At 45.4% G+C, this 24,466-nt stretch overlaps 1 protein-coding gene across 3 annotated transcripts in view; it reads right to left on the reverse strand.

The window, feature by feature from the left end:
* Nucleotides 1-24,466, reverse strand: part of TMEM106A (transmembrane protein 106A) — a 91,574-nt gene that overhangs the window by 37,773 nt on the left and 29,335 nt on the right. For all 3 annotated transcript variants that reach the window (XM_073608031.1, XM_073608033.1, XM_073608032.1), the window contains 2 exons: nt 22,972-23,191; nt 11,785-11,848 (listed from right to left, as the gene is read on the reverse strand). In XM_073608031.1, coding sequence (XP_073464132.1) covers nt 11,785-11,848; nt 22,972-23,191 — 284 coding nt within the window. The remainder of the gene's footprint in view (nt 1-11,784; nt 11,849-22,971; nt 23,192-24,466) is intronic.

Genomic DNA, 24,466 nt, shown 5'->3' on the forward strand with positions numbered 1-24,466 from the left:
GTAGTACCACTCTATCCTTGTGTATAATCAAATAAGGCTCCTTACAGAAAAGAGCTGCTAATTCTGATACTCTTCTAGCAGAAGAGATGGCCACCAGAAAAATTAACTTCCTTGTCAACAAGACCAAAGGAATCTGACTTATTGGTTCAAAAGGCTGTCTTTGTAACACAGCCAGGACCAAGTTCAAGTCCCAGGGGTTTAGGGGCGCTTTAACCAGAGGATTAAGACGCTTCACCCCCTGCATAAAATTTCGGACCAAAAAATGCGAAGTAAGTGGCCGCTGAAATAATACTGATAAAGCAGAGACCTGGACCTTGATGGTACTCAAGGCCAGTTTCATCTCTAATCCCATCTGTAGAAAATCAAGGATTCTACCTATGACATATTTCCTGGGATGCCAACCTCTGGATTCACACCAGGTTATATAAGCCTTCCAGACTCTATGATAAATCATCCTGGAAGCTGGCTTCCTTGCATTAATCAAGGTAGATATGACAGGACCTGAGAGCCCACGACTCTTCAGAACGTGGGTCTCAATAGCCAAACCGTCAAATTTAGCGTTTGTAAGGCAGGATGGAACACTGGACCCTGAGATAACAGGTCTGGGCGTACCGGTAGGGTCCACGGGGAACCCACCGTCATCCTTACTATTTCTGCATACCAAGTCCTTCTGGGCCAAGCGGGGGCCACCAGAAGTACCGACTTCCTTTCCTACCTGATCCTGCGAAGGAGACGTGGTAGTAGCAGAATAGGCGGGAATGCATAAATCAGTGAGAACCGATGCCGCGGAATCACCAACGCATCCGTCCCGCATGCAAGAGGATCTTTTGTCCTTGCCACAAATCTGTCTATCTTTGTGTAGAATCGGGATGCAAAGAGATCTACATCTGGAACCCCCCATCTTTGGCATATGGCCCAAAAGACGTCGGGATGCAGAGACCATTCCCCTGGAAGTAACTGCTGGCGGCTTAGATAGTCCGCCTGCCAATTCTCTATTCCCGGGATGAAAACTGCCGATATGCATGGCACATGCATCTCTGCCCAGACTAAGATCTGGTTCACCTCCTTTTGAGCAGCTCGGCTCTGGGTGCCTCCCTGATGATTGATATAAGCCACTGCTGTGGCATTGTCGGACTGGATCCTGACCGGACAACCCTGTAGCCTGATAGTCCAGGCTTTTAGAGCTAAATGTATCGCCCGGATCTCCAGAATGTTGATGGGTAAGGTCCTCTCTGTCTTGGACCATATCCCTTGGACCGCAGCCTGTTCCAGAACTGCTCCCCAACCTGACAGACTGGCATCTGTTGTTACCACCGTCCAGGTAACCGGTAGAAAGGATTTCCCCTTCTGCAGGTTCTCGGGTATGAGTCACCAATTGAGGCTCTGACGCACCGCATGCGACAGGCGCATCGGAAAGTCTAATGCCTGAACCTTCTTGTTCCAGGTCAACAGAATACTGTGTTGCAGCATTCTTGAGTGAAACTGAGCATAGGGAACTGCTTCGAATGAAGACACCATCTTCCCTAGTAGCCTCATACAAAGGCGGACTGAGGGACCCTTCTTGGTCCTTACTGTCAGAATCAGCTCTCTCAAAGCAGTGATCTTTGCCTGGGGTAGAAATATTTTCTCCTGGCTTGTATCTATAATCAGACCTAAATACTCCAGTCTTCTTACTGGTTTTAGGAAAGACTTTTCTAAGTTGAGGATCCAACCCAGGTGTTCTAGATACCTGACTGTGGTCCTCAAGTTTCCATTCAAAGAGGCTACCGACCGGTCTATCAAGAGCAGGTCGTCTAGGTATGCTATGACAGCTATACCCTGAGCCCTTAATCTGGCCAGAGGAGGAGCCAAGATTTTTGTGAACACTCGAGATGCAGTGGCTATCCCGAAAGGCAGAGCCACAAACTGGAAATGGCGCCCTCCTACCTCGAAGCGCAGAAACTTCTGATGAGCAGGAAAAATGGGCACATGCAGATATGCATCTCTGATGTCTATTGATGCCAGAAATTCTCCTCCCTGCAGGGTGGGAACTACTGTTCAAATTGATTCCATGCGGAAGGATTGAATCCTTAGGAATCGGTTCAGATCCCTTAAGTCCAGAATGGGCCTGACATCCCCATTTGGCTTTTGGACCGTAAAAGGGTTGGAATAGAAGCCCAATCCCTGGTCCTTTGCGGGAACTATCATAATGACCTCCTGCGACAAAAGTCGCCCTAACGCTAGAAGGAGCGACTGGTACTTCTCTGGGTCTCTGGAACACCTGATCTGAGGAACCGAGGAGAGGGGAATTCCTGAAACTCCAGCTTGTACCCTAAGGTTACCGTGGAGATTACCCATCTGTCCTGGAAGTCCTCCTGCCAGAGCTCTGAGAACTGTCGCAGTCTTCCCCCACTCGAGTGAGCGGGGGCGCCCCCTCATGCAGAGGTCTTAGTGTTTTGCCTAGTAGGCTTCTTTCCCCAGGACCTCTTTTGTCCCTGGGGTTGACTCTTGTCTCTGGACCCCGATGGAGGCGGCCGTCGAGACTGCCTGGAGGCTGAAGCCCCCGGCGCTGGAGAAAGAGTCCGTTTGAAAGAGGGACGCTTACTCTTCTTCTTGACAGGTAAGAGAGTGCTTTTCCCACAAGAGATTCTCTTGATATAGTTATCCAAGTCCTCTCCAAACAACCTTGCACCACGAAATGGAAACCCAGCCAGTAGCTTCTTACATGGTGCTTCGGCTGACCAATTTTTCAACCATAGGATTCTACGTATATGCACCAACCCCAGTGAAAGACGGGAGGTTTGCACGATAGAATCTCTAATGGCGTCAACCACAAAGCATAAGGCCGCTGGAAGGTTAGCAAACCCCTGGGCCTGCTGTTCAGGTAATACTTTGATGACCTGCTTAACATGGTCTCTTAAGTATTGACAGACTCCAATCGCTGCTACTGCAGGTTGGGCCACTGATCCTGCTAAGGAGAAAACATCCTTCAATAGGGATTCCATCCTTTTATCTACAGGATCCCTGAGCATCTGAGCATTGTCTACAGGACAAGTCAGGCTATTATTTACGGAGGAAACGGCGGCATCAATAACCGGTATTCCCCACATTTTAATAAACTTTTCTTCCATCGGATAAAGTGTTGAAAACTTTCTCGGCGGAAAAAAACGTTTGTCTGGGTGATCCCACTCAGAATAAATAAGCTTTTCAAGTAAAGTATGAACAGGAAAAGCATGTGCTGCTTGGAAAGGTTTCAGTGACCCCAAAGCAGAAGAGGATTCTTCAGCAGTTTCAGGTATGGGCAACTTAAATGTGGAGCGGACCAATCCAGTGAGGATCTGCACTAAGACTTTCTCCTCTTGGGAAGTCGCAGAGGGTCCCTCTCCACCTGAATCCTCCGAAGAGGAATCATCCATCCCATCCCGATCCTCTGAAAGGGATTCATCTCCTTTATCCCAGAGCTCCTCTGTCTGAGGGTCTTGGGGAACAGAGGAAAGCCTAGTGCGTTTTCTTCCACTGAGTGAAGACGTAATCACGGCCATTAATCTTTCCTCTAGACCATTAATGGTTGAGGAAAAAACCTCTTGTGTAATATATACAGGGGCTGAAGTGCCAGAAGCAGGTGTAGCCCCTGACCCCGATGGCTCTCCCTGGCTAGCCGTCCCTGGCCCATCTTTTAGGGGGGGAGGATGCTGCCGACAGGGGGCCCTCAGAACCTGAACGAGATCCCCTAGTGTCTCTGGTTCCTGGGGTGCTTGAACCTCTTCTACCCATAGTGCAAAGCAACAAGGTGTGAGGTATACAAATGAACACTGCCCGCTGAGCGATGTAGTCTGGCTAAAAGCCTTGCTACCCAATGCTCAGTCTGGTGTTACTTCAGTAAATGCTGCCTAGGAGATTGCCTGTGTCCCACCTTACATGCGACCGTCAGCTCTGTGTCTCTCAGAAGGCTGAGTGCACCTGTACAGAGTGCCTTTAATAGCCTGCAGCTGGCCTGAGTGGGAGTCTAAGCACTCAGTGCTGACGTCCCGCCCCTCCCCCTCTACCGCCCCCCCTTCGAGTTTTGAAAAAAAAACAGGCGCTTCCCACGCTGGCCGACTCTCCTGTCATGTCTCTGGAGGAAGGCTGGGAGCGGGGGGGGGGGAAGAGACTGGTACAAGATCTGCCTGAACGGCTAGATTCAGAGATGGTGGCCATTAGGCCGCAGAGTCCGGGTGGTATAACCACTTTCTAGACCCCTGCGGCCCCTCTCTAGCCTGGGGGGGAACATTCAAACATGAGAAATCCCCCTTTCCACCTTACCTGTTTGCAGCCTGCTTGATACGCTGGGACATAAACAGCGATTACAACACCTGAGACAGACATGTCAGCATGTGCAGGTTTGTGCTCTTGCAGCCCCCGATGGTCACAATAGGCATAGCATGCATTTACCTTAAAGGAGAAAAGCCACTAGAACTCAAAAATTCTGTGGAATCTCCTCTTACCTTATCCAGCCGCAGGGTGCTGTTTACACAGACCCAATCTTCACCTCTCACGGTGGGCTCCGTTTGAAAAAACCGTCAGAGACTGGGGCCCCCATCAGTAGGGGGATCCAACAGTTCTGGGACCGTAAAGCACCTCGCCAGAAATTAGGAAGTTTAAAGCCATTTTCTGATCTGCGGGGTCCAGCTCTCTAAAAAGAGAAGCGTTACGGGTAAAACCTCGTTTCTTCGGACACGAGGCCCGGGTACCATTCAATTCGGCCATGAAAAGACACTTTGAATGGATCCGGTTCGCCTGGCTTGCCCCAGTATAGGATCTTAGGATATTCCCTTTGGAGCTCAGCACAGGACATCTTTACACGTCCATCACCTAAGACACTGGCGTAAAAACTGAGGTATCCCTGCAAGGGGGAGGGATTATATAGGGGGTTGAACTTCCTGATAGGGTGTGCCAGTGTCCAATCACCAGTGATACCTATATAACCCATCAGTAATTACTGTGGCTCTGTGTCCCGTGATGTTCGAGAAAGAAAATATATCTATGGACTTCATAGCAGAGCTGCCTCCCTCCAAAAGATTCACAATGATCCTAGTAGTTGTGGACCGTCTGTCCATAATGTCACACTTCTTGCCTATGACAGGTACTCCTTCTGCTGCAGACACAGCAAAAATTTTCATAAAAGGAGATAGTTATTCAATATCATTCTTATAAAGTGGAAGGGTTACCCAGCAGAAGAAAGTTCTTGGGAACCTGCAGCCAATATACATGCTCCTAGACTTCTGCAGAGATTTCGAGTCAGTTACCCTGAAAGATGGGTCCGTTTGGACATCCAGAGGCTGCCCCTTGGGGGGGGCACTGTCAGGGAAATGGCTGTGTTATGGGCAATGTCGCCAGTAACCGTCATGGTTGCGCCAGAAGAGTTCCCTTGCGTCCGGGTGCACGCAGATGCGCAACAGCCAGGCCATGGCAGTCTGTGTGCAACGTCGTGCGCACACGCCCTGACCTTGTAGGCACACACCCCCAGCCTATTTAAAGCCACTACTGACACTTGCAGTTTGCTGGATTATCAAACAGCTTCCTGTGTTCCTGTGCCTTGTATACTCTGAAGACCCCTGGTTTGACCTCTGCCTGGCTTGACCTGTGACCCTGCTTATCTCCTCGCTCTGACCCCGGGTTGGCTGACTACTGACTACTCTCCGATCCTCTGCCCTCTGTGTATGACCCGGCTTGTTCTTGTACTTCTCTCAGACGGTCTTCTGTGTCTTCTGGTACCTGATCCCTGGCCTGTCTGCGAACCCTGTTCCTGGTTTACCCTGCTGTTCCGTACTCAAGACTTCTCTCCGCACGGCTGCCACAACGCACCCCAGCTACCTACTGCCAACCAGCTAGCCTGCAGGATCCCTGACAACCCGTGCACCTTTGGGCATCGCATCCCCTGTATCAACCCCAGGAGAGCTCTGCACTCAGCCACCCGGCCTTACACTACAGACTTGACACTGTACCAGTTCAGTGACGTTGACCAGGAATGGGTTCTAGCCCACTGTTGCCTGAAAACAGGTCACCAGAGTGGAGAACAAAGTGCACTCCTATGACCCACAGGAGAGGTAGGGCCAAAAAAGCTTTGGCCCTACTTCTCCTTTAAAGTGGAACTTCACTCTCCCAATCAACATTAATTATAATCCTTATGCTGCTAGTATTAGTAGATAGATAGGAAAGTAGATTATATTTACTTGTTTTAAACTTTTCTTTACTTTTCTTTAGTTACTTCCTGGTCTCTTGCCTAGGCAAATTATGTCATACATCACAGGAGTCTTCAGGAGGGGAGGAGAGGAGAAGGGGTTTTCTTAGCTAAGCACACTCTCCTGCATGCATGTTTGAGCTAAGGGCAGATGGATTTCAGGAAGTAAAAAGTTACATCATTTGCCCTTACTCAAGATGGCCAGACAAAAATGATAGGGGATGTTTTTCAAAGTGACATGGATGGATGAGTGAGTTTGCTTTGAACATTAAAAATGAATCAAATAGTGTTTTTGGCTTGTGGTACTTACAGAGAAGATCCAATTTAAGTATTTGCACAGGCACAATGAATGATCCAAATATTGTTTATATTAATGTAGCACCCTCTAGTGTGCTACTAGCATCAGAGTAAGTAAACCATAATCTGACTCAGGGCCAAGTCTGAGTCATGGAATCTGGGTTAGGATTTACTGGAGTTCAGGGCTGAATGTCTCAGGGAGCACTCTGGTGCCTCCCCCTGGTTCTAGAACGTTGGAGAACATTTTGGAAGCTGGAGGGCGGAGGCTAGGAGAATTGTTCTGCATATTTAGGGGAGCTTAGCCAATCTCCAGGATGTCTTCCCGGCAGGGGACTACGCGAGTCCTTAAATATGGATGAGTCATGCTGGTAGGGGAGTCGGGTTTAAGATGGAGATAAAGTGAGTGCTGAGGAGACTGTCGGTGGCACTTGAGGTGAACCCCGCAGTCTTGGGGGGGTGCTCTGCCTCGGGCCCAGGCGCTGGCCTGGGAGGATCCTAACAACTGAAAAAGCTTTGAGGGGGCCTTTTCGCTGAGAGGCAACGGGTGCAAGGACGACAGTGTGAGTACTACAGCACAGTGCTGGGACTTACAAGGGGAGAGACTGCCAAACGTAGCAGGTCTCTCATGAAGATAGCGGTGTGCTAAAATCTTCTATAACCCTGTCCTGGGAGATTTCTGCAGGGTCCCTCAGGTAGACTGGTGAAAAAAGAGGCAGCCAGGTGAGCTGGTGGAGAAATATCCAGGTGGGCTAGCATTTTCTACAGAGGTAGAGCAGGGATCAGTGTCTACAAGGGAATTGGAGGTACTCCAGGATGTAGTTCACAACACATTGTGCTATTTTCTAGGGGATTGAGAGTTTCTAGCCTGTAAGGGACTGTTGCTGATCTAACAGAGACTGTTAGTTACTAAAAGAGGAATCAATCAGACCTGTACAGACCAAGGAGGAGGAATCAATTGGAGTTGTATATAGGGAGGAAGTTGTCTCTGGTTTTTGTCGCCATCATGTTGGGCATCCCATAATTCCTATTCCCATCCAAATTAACAAAAAACCTAAAAACAAAAGCTCAAAGACAGTTCCCCATGGCCTGGCTGTGCAGCAGTGGTGAACCCTGTCATTTGCAACCCCTACAGGGGTAGTGCTACATTAAAATTATCTCCATTATGGCCACTAGATAGAGCTGACAATCATAGGACAAATCATATTACAAACAATACTGCCCAAAACATTTGTGCAAGATTATTTTTTTAAACATAGACCCCATAGTGTCCAGAGAGCTTCAAGGTGTTGTGCCCCGATAGTCATGCGATTCCCTTTAAGCAGTTGAGTGGGGGATAAAAAAAAATTATATAGAGATAGATAGATAGATAGATAGATAGATAGATAGATAGATAGATAGACAGACAGACATACACACACACACACGTATATGCAAAGGAGGGCTATATAGTGATCTAAATTCATGCAATGCACATCCAGAATGTCACTAAGCAACAGAAATAGAAGAAGAAAAGTCAAGACAGGTTGTATAAGCTCAAGAAAAATCTGGCAGAACTGGTTGTAGTCTTGGCAAGAATGAAAAACCACATATTACTGCAAAGGACCTGAAGGAATAATTAATTGCCACTTGTGACCTCAACAAGAAAGTCAATGTTTGAAGAACACAACACCTAGCTAAGCTAGAGGCATTTTGGAACCACGTGTTGAGATGTTAAAATCAAAATTAGGGCTGAAACGATTAATCGATACTATTGATAATAATCGATAATGAAAATCTTTGTCAATGATTTTCAATATCGATTAGTTGGTTTGCACCTCCCTCCCAGCGAGTCCGTTAGAATCTTCTTTGTACAAGGCGGCGGCACCGCCGTATGTGACCAGGCACGTTTGTGCCGCACGTCCGAGCCTCTCCTCCTCGCCAATGTCAGCTCCCCACTGATATTCTCAGCCCCGCACGCTGCTGCCTCGAGGGAATAGACAGAGAGAGACGAGAAGCAGCCGTGAGAGCCAAGCTGCACACTGTGAAGTGATAAGGTAGTGGCTAATGGCTATATAACACAGTCAGTACAGTACATTCATTTCTATGACAAGTGCCCCATGATCCTAAGTATTTTTTTGGGGGGTGGGTGGAAATAGTGCCCCATCATTGGTGTTCCAGGGAGGAATAGTGCTGCCCCATCATTGGTGTTCCTGGGAGGAATAGTGCCCCATCATTTTCATTATTACTTTAAATAAACAAAAAATTGCATATTACTTTTTTTTTTTTTTTTTTTAATGATTTTATCAAATTAATTAAAAAAAAAAAAAAAAAAAAAAAAAAAAAAAAAAATCGCCCAACTAATCGATTATGAAAATAATCATTAGTTGCAGCCCTAATCAAAATGTAACTCCTTGGCAACAATAGCCAAGATACAGTAAACGAAAAAAAAAAAAAAAAAAAAACTCAACATCAAGAATACCCTGCCAATTGTAAAGCATGCATGTGAATGAATTTATTTGGGGTTGTGTGAATCTAGGGCAGCCTTTCCCAACCAGGGTTATTAGGGGTTCCTTGAGAAATTTCTGTCTCTCATAAGTAATAACTGATACCATTGGTCTTTTTAGCTATCTGTATGGGGGAATTCTCCAGTCTGGCACAGTTGTACAGGCTTCTTTCTTGTAGAAAAAACACTTTGGTCTGATTTCACTGCACACTGAGCTTTCCACAATGTTCATTAGAAGGTACAGGAAGTCAGATAGAGCTCATCTTATCTTTTGGCTGGACTACATACAGTATCATATAGCCCTCTTCCTCTGAAGTCCTACTGTTCCTGGCCTGATCTTTTAATTTATTTAATTTCAGTTTTAATCATGGGAGGGTTTGGCATTGCATATTGATTTTACCAAGGGCAGTCTGCCAAGGAATGCCCATGCCTCTAGACTGACATCCACCCATCAAGCCATTTTAATATTTGCATAACTACTCCCAAGAGCCAGCCCACTGCTTGCATCAGGACTGGGGGCTCTAGAGAGGAGTACCAGGGCATGTACAGCACATCTCACCAGCCATGACCTGCCTGCAGTGCATAGAGAAGAAAAAAGAATAAGCAATTATGTGACTGGGTCTAAAATTCCCTTCTGTATTGTACTGTAATTGTGCTGTCCCACCTCTACATTGTAAAGCACTGCGTAAACTGTTGGCGCAATATAAATCGTGAATAATAATAATAATAATAATAATAAAATAAGGTATGGTGTGGAAATGTAAAGGTTTTATTTAAAATGCTATTAAAAAGCTGATTAAAATTGAAAAGGAGTAACGAGGAGAAGCAAAAGGCAGATTAAACTTCAGCTGTTAAAGTATAACTGAAGGCAAAACTATGTTTTTAGATTTTGGATAGAGTGGAGAGGGATCAGAACCCGTGTCAGCTTTTTATTGCTACCTGTGATCTTATTAGGATGGAGCAGGGTTGCTTGAGATCATACATTTTATGCATTATACAGTTTTGAAACAATATTTAATTTATCTATTAATCAATCTATCCATTTTGTCAGAATAATGTGACTTCAGTTTTTAGACAAATTGTTGTTCAGATACAAAGATTAGATATTAGTCTTCTATTTCAGGGGTCCTCAAACTACGGCCCGCGGGCCACATGCGGCCCGCCGAGGACATTTATCCGGCCCACCCCACCCAGGGCCGGATTCCTGACAGGCCAGGCTCGGGCCGGGGCCAGGTCGGCTTGGCTTGGGCAGGTCCACTCTGCTTCAGGAGGGAGCATATCCGCTCCGCTCAAGCCGCCTCCCCCACCCCAGTAATGGAGGGCTCCGTGTGCCGCGCTGCATGCTGGGAAGTGTAGTTACCTGCACAGTCCCGCGCGATTCACAGCACAGATTCACGTCTTCCTCACGCAGACAGGAGGCACGGAGGGTGACATCGAGAGCGGAGGCTTCAGGCAACAGCCTGCTAACAAGTGAGGACCCCTGTCCATTCCACTGTCCCCCTGTCCACCTGTCCATCCCACTGTCCCCCTGTCCACCCCACTGTCCCCCTGTCCACCCCACTGTCCCCCTGTCCACCCCACTGTCCCCCTGTCCACCCCACTGTCCCCCTGTCCACCCCACTGTCCCCCTGTCCATCCCACTGTCCCCCTGTCCACCCCACTGTCCCCCTGTCCACCCCACTGTCCCCCTGTCCACCCCACTGTCCCCCTGTCCACCCCACTGTCCCCCTGTCCATCCCACTGTCCCCCTGTCCACCCCTCTGACCCCCCCTCTGTCCCCCTGTCCACCTGTCCACCCCACTGTCCCCCTGTCCACCCCTCTGTCCCCCCCTCTGTCCCCCTGTCCACCCCCTCTGTCCCCCTGTCCATCCCCTCTGTCCCCCTGTCCATCCCCTCTGTCCCCCTGTCCATCCCCTCTGTCCCCCTGTCCATCCCCTCTGTCCCCCTGTCCATCCCCTCTGTCCACCCCTCTGTCCCCCTGTCCACCCCTCTGTCCCCCTGTCCACCCCTCTGTCCCCCTGTCCACCCCTCTGTCCCCCTGTCCACCCCTCTGTCCATCCCACTGTCCCCCTGTCCACCCCACTGTCCCCCTGTCCACCCCACTGTCCCCCCCTGTCCACCCCACTGTCCCCCCCTGTCCACCCCTCTGTCCCCCTGTCCACCACTCTGTCCCCCTGTCCACCCCTCTGTCCATCCCACTGTCCCCCCCACTGTCCCCCTGTCCACCCCACTGTCCCCCTGTCCACCCCACTGTCCCCCTGTCCACCCCACTGTCCCCCTGTCCACCCCACTGTCCCCCCCTCTGTCCCCCTGTCCACCCCTCTGTCCCCCTGTCCACCCCACTGCCCCTCTGTCCCCCTGTTCATCCCCTATATATATTATTATTTATTATTCATTCTTTTATTCTTTTGCACTACAAAAAACGTGTGCATAGGAATTTAGGAATTAGTTCATATTTTTTTTATACTATAGTGCGGCCCCCCAACAGTCTGAGGGACCGTGAACTGGCCCCCTGTCTAAAAAGTTTGAGGACTCCTGTTCTATTTGATCCAAACTGGCCATTATGGTAACCTACCAGCCCATCAAAACTTTAATCTGTATGAGAGGTGCCCCTGGTTTACTGGGACCCCTGACATTCCATAAAATTCAATACAACCTGGAAACTGAGCTATTGAAACAAAAATCCACAGAAACTAAATCAACACTACTTTTTATATTGTTTTCTTGCAATGAATCTGATGCCCAATTACAAAAAGTAATCAACTAAAACACATATAATGAATAAATATAAAGGATCCCAGCTTACGTTCTCCGTGGTTTTAGCCTCTGGTCACTGTATGGAATCAAAGCTACTAACTCCTTTTCTTGGCCTAAATTGAAACAAAAAGAAAGTCTCATCTTATACACTGCAGTAGACGAGGGACAGAGTCATTATTGTGCGAGATTTAGACCAATGTTTATTACATACAGTACAGTAATAGATGCCACCCTCTGGCCCGTTCACACTGGTGCAAGAAAAGCTCAGACTTTGAGAGCACGAAATGTGCTCCATACCAGACCCTTATCAGAGCATGCGGCCCGACAGGCCAAGAAGGAGGGGGGGTGGGGGGAGATGAACGAGCACCCCCCCCCCCCATCCTGAACCATACCAGGTCACATGCCCTCAACATTGGGGGGGGGGTCTGGTATGGATTTGGGGGGACCCTGTGCTGTTTTTTTTTAATTTTGATGTGGAGTTTCCCCTCAAGTTGCACTCATCTCAAGGTCGGATCAATCGGATCCCGTTCATTAAAGTTGCATCAATGTCAGGCTGAAGTTGCACGACTTTCATGTCACAACTCTATTGTACTATGAATAATGTGGTGTATTTATACACAAAAACTGAGACTCTGGTGCCATGAAGTAGCAAGATACGATCAGAAGAGTTAGGAGTGCCAAGGAGGGTCAAGGGGAAAACGGATCCTGAGCTTCCACTGAGATGGTGTCAATGTCTTTTTCTGTTCATTCACGATCAATAAAAATAACGTGTGATATACTGCATGTAAAAGAATCTGTATGTATGGGTATTTAAAAAAAATACCACTGGCATCCATTTGGTTCATGTATATAAATGGTGGCGAACAAACAAGAAGTATTGTGAATAAGACTTGATAAAAAAAAAAAAAAAAAAATTCAACCTTCCAAACACACAAAAAATATATAAAATACTGTACATACAAGCTGACAAGCTGCAAACACTGTATGTATTCCTACACCAACACAACAGAAGAATAGTGAATAGTTTTGCGCAACTCAAAGTAACAATGAAGCTACATGGATTAGTGGCATAATGCATATGGCGAAGCCAAAGTGACATCACTTCCAGTCCGGAGTCGAGAACCGAAAGTATACATTGTTCCTGCTGGTTCATGTGACTTTTTTTTTTTTAAAATCATAAAAGGTTTTATTGCTCATAAGAAAAAACACACATTACAGTTATATATGCACCATAATCAGCATTTCTTTTTCCCCCCATAATAATATAGCTATCAATAAGGTGTTATAGTTTACATCTTAGAACTGTCAGCATTCGGACTATATGTCCCATCAGATTAAACCGGCAATATATTCTCCATTATCCACACATCTTCCTCCTCCATTCTCCAATACACACTCTCGGCATCTCCCTGTCATATCTTTAAACACTTCTTAGCAGCCTCATCTGTACCAATTCCATGGGGCTTATTCCAGGCACATCCAACCACGGGCCCCACAATCTGTCAAATTTTCCAGGGCTGCCCCTGTGCTGGTATATATATTTTTCCATTATAAGCGTTTTTCCCCATATTTAGTATCCATGTTTTGCTATTAGGTGGCGTGGCAGACTTCCATCCCATCAGTATTACCTTCCTAGCCTGGAACAGCGCACGTGCAAAAGCAACTCTCGTCACCTCCTCCGTGATCACCCCCTCCAAAACTCCCAGTAAGCAACACAATGGATCTAGGGGGACATTGGCCTGGAACACCTGATTTAGTGTAGCCAGGACCTCTGTCCAATACCTATGGAGTTTGGGGCAACGCCAGAGGAGGTGAATCAGGTCCCCAGACGCCGCCCTGCATCTGCCACATAATGAGTCTGGAGCTTTGCCCATTCTATGTAACCTTACAGGGGTATAATGTACTCTCAATAAAATATACAGTTGGGAGACCCTCTGTGCCACGTTTAGTGAGCAGGTGTTAACTGCTTGCAGAGCTTCTTCCCACACTTCCCCCCGACAAGGGGCCCACATCCGCCTCCCATTGAGCAGCCGCCTTTGTGGGGTACCCCTCTAACAATGACGCTAATAACATATTATAGCATTGTGAAATTATACCTTTAGTCTCTGATGCCTCCTGCATTATATGAAAAACCGGTGTGGGGGATTGGGACCAATCTGTCGCAACCCCCTGCGCTTTAATTGCATGCTGTAATTGTAGATAGTAAAACAACATACTGGTAGGCAAAGAATATTTATCCTGTAAATCCTTAAATGATAACAATGTTCCATTACTGAAAATCTGGTACATATGTGTGATACCCCTGCAGCGTCATCTGTGCCCTTGTTGGAGCTTAGCAAGCTCAACATATGTTTTATTTTCCCATATCGGGCTATACTTAGTAAAGCCCAAAACGTTTTGTAGTTGTTTAGCTTTGTTCCATACCTTTTGCAAAAGTGTATATGTGGGCATTTGTTTATTGGGTCTTTGGAAAAGGTGAGCCTCCAATCCCTCGGGTATTGACTCCGCCCCTGTGCCCACCAGCATAAGCTTAGCAGACGAGCCCAGCGGCAGAGGAGCCATGGCACCTATCAGATGCTGCAGTTGCGCCGGGTTCATGTGACTTTAATCATTTTAACATTGTGAGTGAGATTCCTATAGCGGTTCGTGTGTATTTTTATTGGATTAAACTTGATCGCAGAGGGTGTTATGCAGTTATCCATTTAAAGCCGACTCGTTGCTGTTGTTTTAAGAAACATCAGTTACACCAGGGCCCTGGGTATCATAGGAATGGATGGACTGATGCACCAACTGTTGATTGGCGCATTGTGACCTGCATATTTACATATCACGGATCCGAAAAGGATTGAGCTCTGTCATTTCAAAGCCATTGTTTCTAATTTTTAGGGACTCGTTAATGACTGGAATGGTACCACTGGATTGGCATAAGGCAAATGTGGTAACTATATTTAAAAAGGGATCAAAGTCTTAACCAAATAACTATAGGCCTTTTAGTTTAACTTCTATAGTCAGGAAGATACTGGAGAGTTTAATAAAAGACCACATAGAATATTTTTTTTGAGCAAGAACTCCTCTAAGTAACAGACAGCATGGATTCATGAAAGACCGAAGTTGTCAGACAAACCTGATTTCTTTTTATGAGGAGGCAAGTATTTGAACAAAGGAATGGCTGTGGACGTGGTATATTTAGATTTTGCAAAAGTGTTTGACACCATTCCAAACACACGGCTCATGTGTGAGGTAAAAAGTCTACAGGCTTGGAAAGATCAGGTTTGTAAATGCAGAGAAAACTGGCTAAAAAAACTAAATTCAGATGCTCCCGATGCCTAATCCGGTATCTGGACACTCAGGAACAATCGGTGCGGCAGTGGGGAAGTTATAATCACTGATCTCCCTATGTGGCTTTCAATAAAGCAGCTGAAAGCCGAGGAGGGGAGGAGGAGAAGCACACAGGGAGATCGGTGATTATAACTTTCCCTGCCGCCACACCGATTGTTCCTGAGTGTCCCCTGCACCCCCCTTTGTTCCCCCCTGTGCTCCTCCATGTGCTCCTCTGGTCCCTGCCCCCTGTCCTTCTCCGTTCCCCCCCTGTCCTCCTCTGGTCTGCTCCCCTTCAGGTTTTCTTCTAAGATTGCCCTGTATTTGGCTCCATCCATATTCCCATCAACTCTGACCAGCTTCCCTGTCCCTGCTGAAGAAAAGCATCCCCACAACATGATGCTGCCACCACCATGTTTCACGGTGGGGATGGGGTGTTCAGGGTGATGTGCAGTGTTAATTTTCCGCTGCACATAGCGTTTTGCTTTTAGGCCAAAAAGTTAAATTTTGGTCTCATCTGACCAGAGCACCTTCTTCCACATGTTTGCTGTGATCCCCATATGGCTTCTCACAAACTGCAAATGGGACTTCTTATAGCATTCTTTCAACAATGGATTTCTTCTTGCCACTCTTCCATAAAGGCCAGATTTGTGGAGTGCATAACTTATAGTTGTCCTGTGGACAGATTCTCCCACCTGAGCTGTGGATCTCTGCAGCTCCTCCAGAGTTACCATGGGGCTCTTGGCTGCTTCTCTGATTAATGCTCTGCTTGCCCGGCCTGTCAGTTTAGGTGGACGGGCATGTCTTGGTAGGTTTGCAGTTGTGCCATACTCTTTCCATTTTCGGATGATGGTTTAAACAGTTCTCCGTGAGATGTTCAGAGCTTGGGATATTTTTTTTTTTTTATATCCTAACCCTGCTTTAAACTTCTCCACGACTTTATCTCTGACCTGTCTGGTGTATTCGTTAGCCTTCATGATGCTGTTTGTTCACTAACAAACCTCTGAGGGCTTCAGAGAACAGCTGTATTTATACTGAGATTAAATTACACACAGGTGGACTCTATTTACTAATTAAAGTAACTTCTGAAGGCAATTGGTTCCACTAGATTTTAGTTAGGGGTATCAGAGTAAAGGGGTCTGAATACAAATACACGCCACACTTTTCAGATATATATTTGTAAAAAATTTGTAAAACCATTTATCATTTTACTTCCACTTCACAATTATATGCCACTTTGTGTTGGTCTATCACATAAAATACATTTACGTTTTTGGTTGAAACATGATTAAAATTTCAAAGGATATGAATACTTTTTCAAGGCATTGTATATACATAGTTAGTCTGGCTAAACAAAGTCCTATTTAGTTCAACCAATAAAAAAAAATCATTAATTAATATACAATAGAGATGAGGATCACAAACACGTGACAAGACTTACAACATAAATAGACCTGATGTGTGCCTTGGTGGTCTGGCCGGTATACCAGGAAAAGGGGACATACCCAAGGTAAGTAATGGGTAGTTTATGAAGAAGGATGTGCTGAGAAGTGCCCTGAAAAAGGGAAGGGCGGGAGGGTATCGCGCACTGAACCGACAAAGAGCATGGGCAAGTGGGCTACTAAAATACCCTCCGGGCTCCTCCCATAAATTCAGGCCACCATACTGGCCTTCTTATTTATGGTTGTGGCCCTATGGCCGAGAGAGATGTGGATCACAATCACGTGACAAGACTTACAACATCAATAGACCTGAAGTGTGCTTTGGTGGTCTGGTCGGTATGCCAAGAAAACGGGAGCAAAAGACTCAGATAGGGGGAATAACTTTTTTGATTCTTGTGGTTATTGAGCGAGCTTGGTGAAGGCTTGTGCCATTCCTTCCTGAGGATTTGGGATGTATGTGGCAAAACAAGCGGACTTCCATCGGCCTAGTTTCTTGATTACATGGTGTGGTACTCCATGCTGGGAGGCATCTGAGGCTGCTCCAATCCGGAAGGAATGTTGAGAGAATTGACTGGGGTTGAAGCCCAAGTTGCTTAGGAGGATCCTGACATGCTTCATAAACTGGTTGCCACTCAGGGGTGGGGTGATTCATGAGTTCCACAGCGGGAACCAAACACATGGTACGGGCGATACCGTGAGTGGCCATGAATTTTGACATGACTAACACGATAACGAATCCTACCTGCGACAGTCACTGTGCGACTGAGTTCTCATTGGACTGGAGCAGGTGTGAAACACATCTGAAGAGTGTGGTGTGGAATTGTGCATGACCTACAGAAAATAACTTTGGTTTGGTAAATAAATGAAGGAAGGACCGTGTACAAACGATTCATAAGTTCCGCTGCGGGAACTAAAACAGTCATGGGGGAAACAACGAATGGCAATGGTAGAAAGTATGCAATGTATCTGATACGAATCGGTTGTAAAGAGAAATTACTCCTGATACGAATCCGTTGCAAAATGTATGAAATGAATCCGATACGAATCGGTAGTAAGGAGCAATAAATTAATCTGATACAAATTGGTTGTAGAGTGTATGCCACCCCTTGCTCTGAAACCAAACACCTACCAACCACCCAGCTCCGCAGGCTAATAGAGTGCAGACAAGGCAAGGCACCGGGTGGGTCTAATTACCACCTTAATCAGCCACAGAACCCGTACAAACAATACATGCTCATCTCCAAATGAATGAGAGGGCAACCCCATGGACAGTGAATCTTATAACCAGTGAAGCCTATGGCGAGGGATATCGGACAACGACCAACAGCAGCTCGGAGGCATGGATTTACAAATGAATTGTATGTTTGGCAGAAGGAACTTACGAATGTACTATGCCTGTGCCGAATGATGTCGGGACATGAGCAACAACAACTGAATACCACCTGCGACAGTGATATTGCGCACTGAACCGACAAAGAGCATGGGCGATTGGGCTGCTTAAATACCCTCCGGGCTCATCCCATAAATTTAGGCCACTATACTGGATATCTATCTATAATATTTTTTATTCTACTGGTTGAACTAAATAGGACTTTGTTCAGCCAGACTAACTATGTATATACAGTGTCTTCAAAAAGTATTGATACCCCTTGAAATTTTCCACGTTTTGTCATATTACAACCAAAAATGTAAATGTATTTTATTGGGATTTTATGTGATAGACCAACACAAAGTGGAACATAATTGTGAAGTGGAAAGAAAATGATAAATGGTTTTCCAAATTTTTTACAAATAAATTTGTGAAAAGTGTGGCATGCATTTGTATTCAGCCCCCTTTACTCTGATACCCCTAAAATCTAGTGGAACCAATTGCCTTCAGAAGTCACCTAATTAGTAAATAGAGTGCACCTGTATGTAATTTGATCTCAGTAGAAATACAGCTGTTCTGTGAAGACCCCAGAGGTTTGTTAGAGCACCTTAGTGAACAAACAGCATCATGAAGGCCAAAGAATACACCAGACAGGTCAGGGATAAAGTTGTGGAGAAGTTTAAAGCAAGGTTAGGTTATTAAAAAAAATATCCCGAGCATTGAACATCTCACGGAGCACTGTTCAATCCATCATCCAAAAATGGAAAGAGTATGTCACAACTGCAAGCCTACCAAGACATGGCCGTCCACCTAAACTGACATGCCGGGTAAGGAGAGCATTAATTAGAGAAGCAACCAAGAGGTCCATAGTAACTCTGGAGGAGCTGCAGAGATCCACAGCTCAGGTGGGAGAATCTGTGCACAGGACAACTATTAGTAAACTGTGGGTGTGGGATTGGGTATATGGGATTGTATGATATTTTTGTTTCTATTTTTTTTTTTTTGGTTGGACTGGATGGACTTTTTTCAACCTGACTAACTATGTAAATATGTAACTATGTAGTCGTGCACTCCACAAATCTGGCCTTTATGGAAGAGTGGCAAGAAGAAATCTGTTGAAAGGAAGCCATAAGAACTCCTGTTTGCAATTAGCGTGAAGCCATGTGGGGGACACAGCAAATATGTGGAAGAAGGTGCTCTGGTCAGATGAGACCAAAATTGAACTTTTGGGCCTAAAAGCAAAACGCTATGTGTGGCGGAAAACTAACACTGCACATCACCCTGAACACACCATCCCCACCGTGAAACATGGTGGTGGCAGCATCATGTTGTGGGGATGCTTTTCTTCAGCAGGGACAGGGAAGCTGGTCAGAGTCGATGGGAAGATGGATGGAGCCAAATACAGGGAAATCTTAGAAGAAAACCTGTTAGAGTCTGCAAAAGCCTTGAGAGGTTCACCTTCCAGCAGGACAATGACCCTACAGCCAGAGCTACAATCAAATGGTTTAGAGCAAAGCATATTCAAAGGGTTAGAATGGCCCAGTCAAATTCCAGACCTAAATCCAATTGAGAATCTGTGGCAGGACTTGAAAATTGCTGTTCACAGACGCTCTCCATCCTATCTGACAAAGCTTGAGCTATTTTGCAAAGAATGGGCAAAAATGTCACTCTCTAGATGTGTAAAGCTGGTAGGGATATTCCCAAAAAGTCTTGCAGCTGTAATTTCAGCGAAAGGTGGTTCTACAATGTATTGACTCGGGGGTGTGAATACAAATGCACACCACACTTTTCACATATTTATTTGTAAAAAATTGTTGAAAACCATTTCTCATTTTCTTTCCACTTCACAATTATGTGCCACTTTTTTTTATTGGTCTATCACATAAAATCCCATTAAAATAAATTTACGTTTTTGGTTGTAACATGACAAAAAACGCGGAATATTTAAGGGGTATGAATACTTTCAAGGCACTGTTGGTCCAGGATTCAGGTGAATGGGCATTCCTGTTGGTGGAGTTGTTCTATTTAAGGTAGAGCACATTTATTTTTGCATGGAGCACTGATGTGATACTGAATTCTGTGGCGCACTGCAGGACTGTTTCATCATCTACACATTTATTACTAGGCTATTCTTTTGTTTTCCGTTTTTTAGTATAAAGAATATTGCTTCACTATTTATGTATTGTTGACATATTTTTCTGCATTTAAAGCGGATCTCCGCCGAAATTTTTTTTTTTTAAAGTCAGCAGCTACAAATACTGCAGCTGCTGACTTTTAAAACATGGACACTTACCTGTCCAGGGCGCCCGCGATGTCGGCACCCGAGGCCGAACCGTCTCTCAGTCCTCGGGTGCTGCCGCCTCCATCTTCGGTAAGGGAATCAGGAAGTGAAGCCGTGTGGCTTCACTTCCCGGTTCCCTACTGCGCATGCGCGAGTCGCGCAGCGCAATACGGCTGGTCCCTGCTGTCTCTGGGACCCGTGTGTTTCCCAGCAGACAGCGGGGGGGAACAGGAAGTGGCGTAAGTAACCGCAGATTCTGCGGCTATCTATGCTGGAAGTGTGTACAGATACCTGTAATATACAGGTATCTGCACTCCCCTCCCCCCTGAAAGGTGCCAACTGTGACACCGGAGGGGGGGAGGAATCCGATGAGTGGAAGTTCCACTTTTGGGTGGAACTCCACTTTCATTAATTTTTTTTCAGCTGTAATTCTCATGTTTTATTACTATATGCAGAGTGCACATTTATCACATAATTCATTGTTTATTTGGGTTGCGCAACACTATTCTTCAACCAAATAAGAAGTGTAAAATTGGTAGTAAATGCTCTATTTTTACCTACAGGTAAGCTTATAATAAAGCTTACCTGTATGTAAAATAAATATCTCCTAAGCATGCACGGTTTAGGTATTCTACTGAGCAACAGCCGGTGACGTCACCGGCGCATGCGCTCTGAAGCAACGGCATACATGTGCCGTTCCATCAGAGCTGTGTGTGCCATGCCCGAGACTCCCATGTGGGAATGTCATCATTGCAGCTCAGCCAATCAAGTCGCGGCAGCCTGTGAACCCAGAAGGAAGACCGGGTGAAGATGGAAGCCTCTGTAGCTGTAACAGGCCACTGGAGGGCTTTGTTTTAAGGTATGTCTCTTATAATATGATAGTATGCAGTGCTTACTAGCGGCAGTGGGCAGGGTGCTTAGGGCGGCACAGTGGTGTAGTGGTTAGCACTTTCGCCTAGCAGTAAAAAGGGTCGCTGGTTCGAATCCCAACCACGACACTACCTGCCTGGAGTTTGCATGTTCTACCTGTGCCTGCGTGGGTTTCCTCCATGTACTCCGGTTTCCTCCCACACTCCAAAGACATGCTGGTAGGTTAATTGGCTTCTGTCCAAAATTGGCCCTAGTATATGAATGTGAGTTGGGGACCTTAGATTGTTGGCTCCTTGAGGGTAGGGACCGATGCGAGTGTGCGATGTATGTGTGGAGCGCTGCGTAAATTGACGGCGCTATAAGGGTACCTTAAATAAATAATAATATAATAGATGAGCATCTTAATGAGACACAATGTACCGGGACAATTGTAGACACGCACCCACATTCACTCAGGATGGACTGGTGTCTTTATTCAACCTTACTATGTAACATTATGATATTGTCGTGCAGGAAGAATTTTTTTTTTTTTACATGAGTTTACTACCGCTTTAAATCAATAATTGTTTATTCCCCTAAATTACATGTAGGTGCAAAGCCATGTCCCTAAAATAGAGTAGTGCTGTTTTTTATGGGGTCCTGCATTATCTAATGTTCTGTGTCTTATACAGGGAAACAAACTGCGATAGAGAGAGATTATATATCTCTATCTATCTCGCTCTCTCAATAAATGTTCCTCCTTTTTGCATATTTATCATCTTAGTCTTCCGGTGATCCATAACCATACTTATTTAACTATGATTACTGTGATCAAGAACCATGTCCTCTGAGAAGACACTACATCAGAGTTAGTTTTCTGACCATAAATTCCAATTTAGAGAGTTTGGTCTATGTACTGAAAGAATTTAGCAGAATACCATTTTATTCTATAACTTTTTAACAAATGATAGTTTGGCATTAGTAGTTATCATGTATACATGTATATGTTTTGCGCTCTTTTAATGCTGTAATAATTGGTACATTGCTTATAAATTTTTATAACATTTATTCTTGAGTTAGTGTTACTCCTAAATATAAAGCAGATTTTGGGAGATATTCACAGTACCTGCCCACAAAAAAAGTTCATAATTTAATGTTCCTACCTTACAAGTTGCAATTTGGGAGGCACGAGTGTAGAGTTGACCAAAGTACTTAGAGAAACCTATTAAATTCTCTTTCTATGGGTTTTAGAAATCCAAATCCAGGCTACTCTGCAGCCCTTGGGTACATGATAAACTTAACCAAATAGGTTAATTGATTAGATCCAGGATTATAGTCGTTTTTTTGCATTGTCTAATTTTTTTTATTTATTTTTTTTTTTTTTTACAGAGAACCAGACACACTTAAAAACTTCCAAAAAACACCCCATACTATAAAAACTGACTTTTCTAAATAGGGTGCCATGGCAACTTGGAGTGCCTTTTGGGTTCTTTAGGGGTGCCTTAGCAAAGTGCCTACAAATTGTCTCAAATCACTCAAAAATTGTCAACAAGCCAGCATTTTTGTTACACAAAGCCACATGTTTTTATTGTGCAGCATCAAAACCTTGGACACAGGCCAACCGTTCGCATCCTAAAAATGGATGACGTCATTGGTTGATAAGGATGCTATGCAGGTGCCTGAAGTCCTCCTTGTTTGCACCTCCCCTTCCCCCCTCTGTCACCACTGGGGTCACATTAGCTGAGTGAAGGACAGAAATGGAAAGAGAAGAGAAATGTTGAATACTAGTCAATACTAGTGTGCAAAGGTGTATTTGCTTTGTAAATCCCCTCTACTGTGGGGTGGCCCATGTGTGTGGATGCTGCTGCGATATGTAAAACTATTAGTTTAGTATTTTACATTTCAGACTGAGGCATAAATTTAAATCATACATTGACTGAAAAATGGTTGAGACACACGGCTATAAAAACACTGTACCTCGGGGAATCCTCCCTATCCCTCTGCAGGTTGGACAGGTGACTGTGGGAGACTCTTCAGAAGAACTGCTTGATCCAGATGCATCGTTGTTAATGCTGATGTACTTTTGATATTTCCCTGATCCAGATCCTTCCAGTATGGGGTCCTTTTCTTCTTTGTCTGACCGCTTAAAAGGGGACAGTAATTTTTTCATGATGACCTTACAAATTTGCACCGGGAACTATAAGGGGAGAAAAAGAGGAAAATAATAAGCATTCAGTAATGATTATTCAACAAACATCACAGTCACTAATAGTTCTAGATTGGAACCAGCATAGATCGATAAATCATCCCACGTTCAAGCAATCTGTCTAATTTAGTTGCCCTTCGTTTCCCACAACACAGTCAGTTTATCAAAACACAGATTTAGAGATGTGGATTAAGGTCCAAACTAACCAAAATACTGTATAACTGTTCTAATGCTCAGTGGCCAAAATGCATTATCTGAGTCTACCATTGTGAGGGGGCATCTGAAACCAGGATTCATAGGACCTGAGTAAACTTTTTTTAGTTCCGCGCTCACAGTTTTTTTATATGCTTTAATTTTATATCCCACACAGCCAAGATCAGATCACATTACGCTTCTAAAGATGGAAATTTTGATTGTGCACTTTTAAAAGTGAGAAGAATTACAACGTGAGAGTCTTAAGGATTCTCAAACTCACCTGACCGTTAATATTTTGTTTAAAGTGATTGTAAAGTCTCAAGATTTTCATCTTAATGCATTCTATGCATTAAAAGGTGAAAAACCTTCTTTGCTGCAGCTGCCCAAGACCCCCCTTTTTCTTGCCCGACCCCAATCTGATCCAGCAATGTGCACGAGCACAGCGGTTCCAGCCGCTGTCTCGCTCCTTATTGGACAGACTGATAGCAGCAGGAGCCATTGGCTCTCACTGCTGTCAATGAAACCCAGTGACACGGTAGTGGGGGGGGGGGGGGCCCGAGTACCGCTGCCTGTGTCAATGGATGCAGCAGCAGGACTCGGGAGCGAGCCTGCATGGGTACCCCCATGGAAAGCAGCTTTCCGTGGGGGCACCCGATGAAGCGGGAGGAGCCGGGAGCACCGGCAGGGCACCCCAGAAGATGAGGATCCAGGTTGCGCTGTGCAAAACCCTTGAACAGAGTGGTTAAGTATAAACATGTTAGTTATTTAAAAAAAAATAAAAATGAACCTTTACAACCCCTTTAATGCCGGGATACTACTTAAGACTTGATTCAGACCTTTGCATGGCATTACTGCATGTGTTAATGTAGAGCTAACCCCACAGGAGCTGCTGGTTAATTTGGGTCCTCTGCACAGTTGTAGTAGTTAGATGTTAGGGTGTGCATGGTTGCAACACTATGAATAGCAGAACAAGTAATCTGGTTGCGCTGGGCCTAGCCTAGCAACAACATGAACACTTAGCAGAATGATGGATGCAGAGTTTACATCTGCAGCTTTTTGCAAGTGAGGGCT

This window comes from Aquarana catesbeiana, linkage group LG12 (assembly GCF_042186555.1).
Source record: "Aquarana catesbeiana isolate 2022-GZ linkage group LG12, ASM4218655v1, whole genome shotgun sequence".
Lineage (NCBI taxonomy): Eukaryota > Metazoa > Chordata > Amphibia > Anura > Ranidae > Aquarana > Aquarana catesbeiana.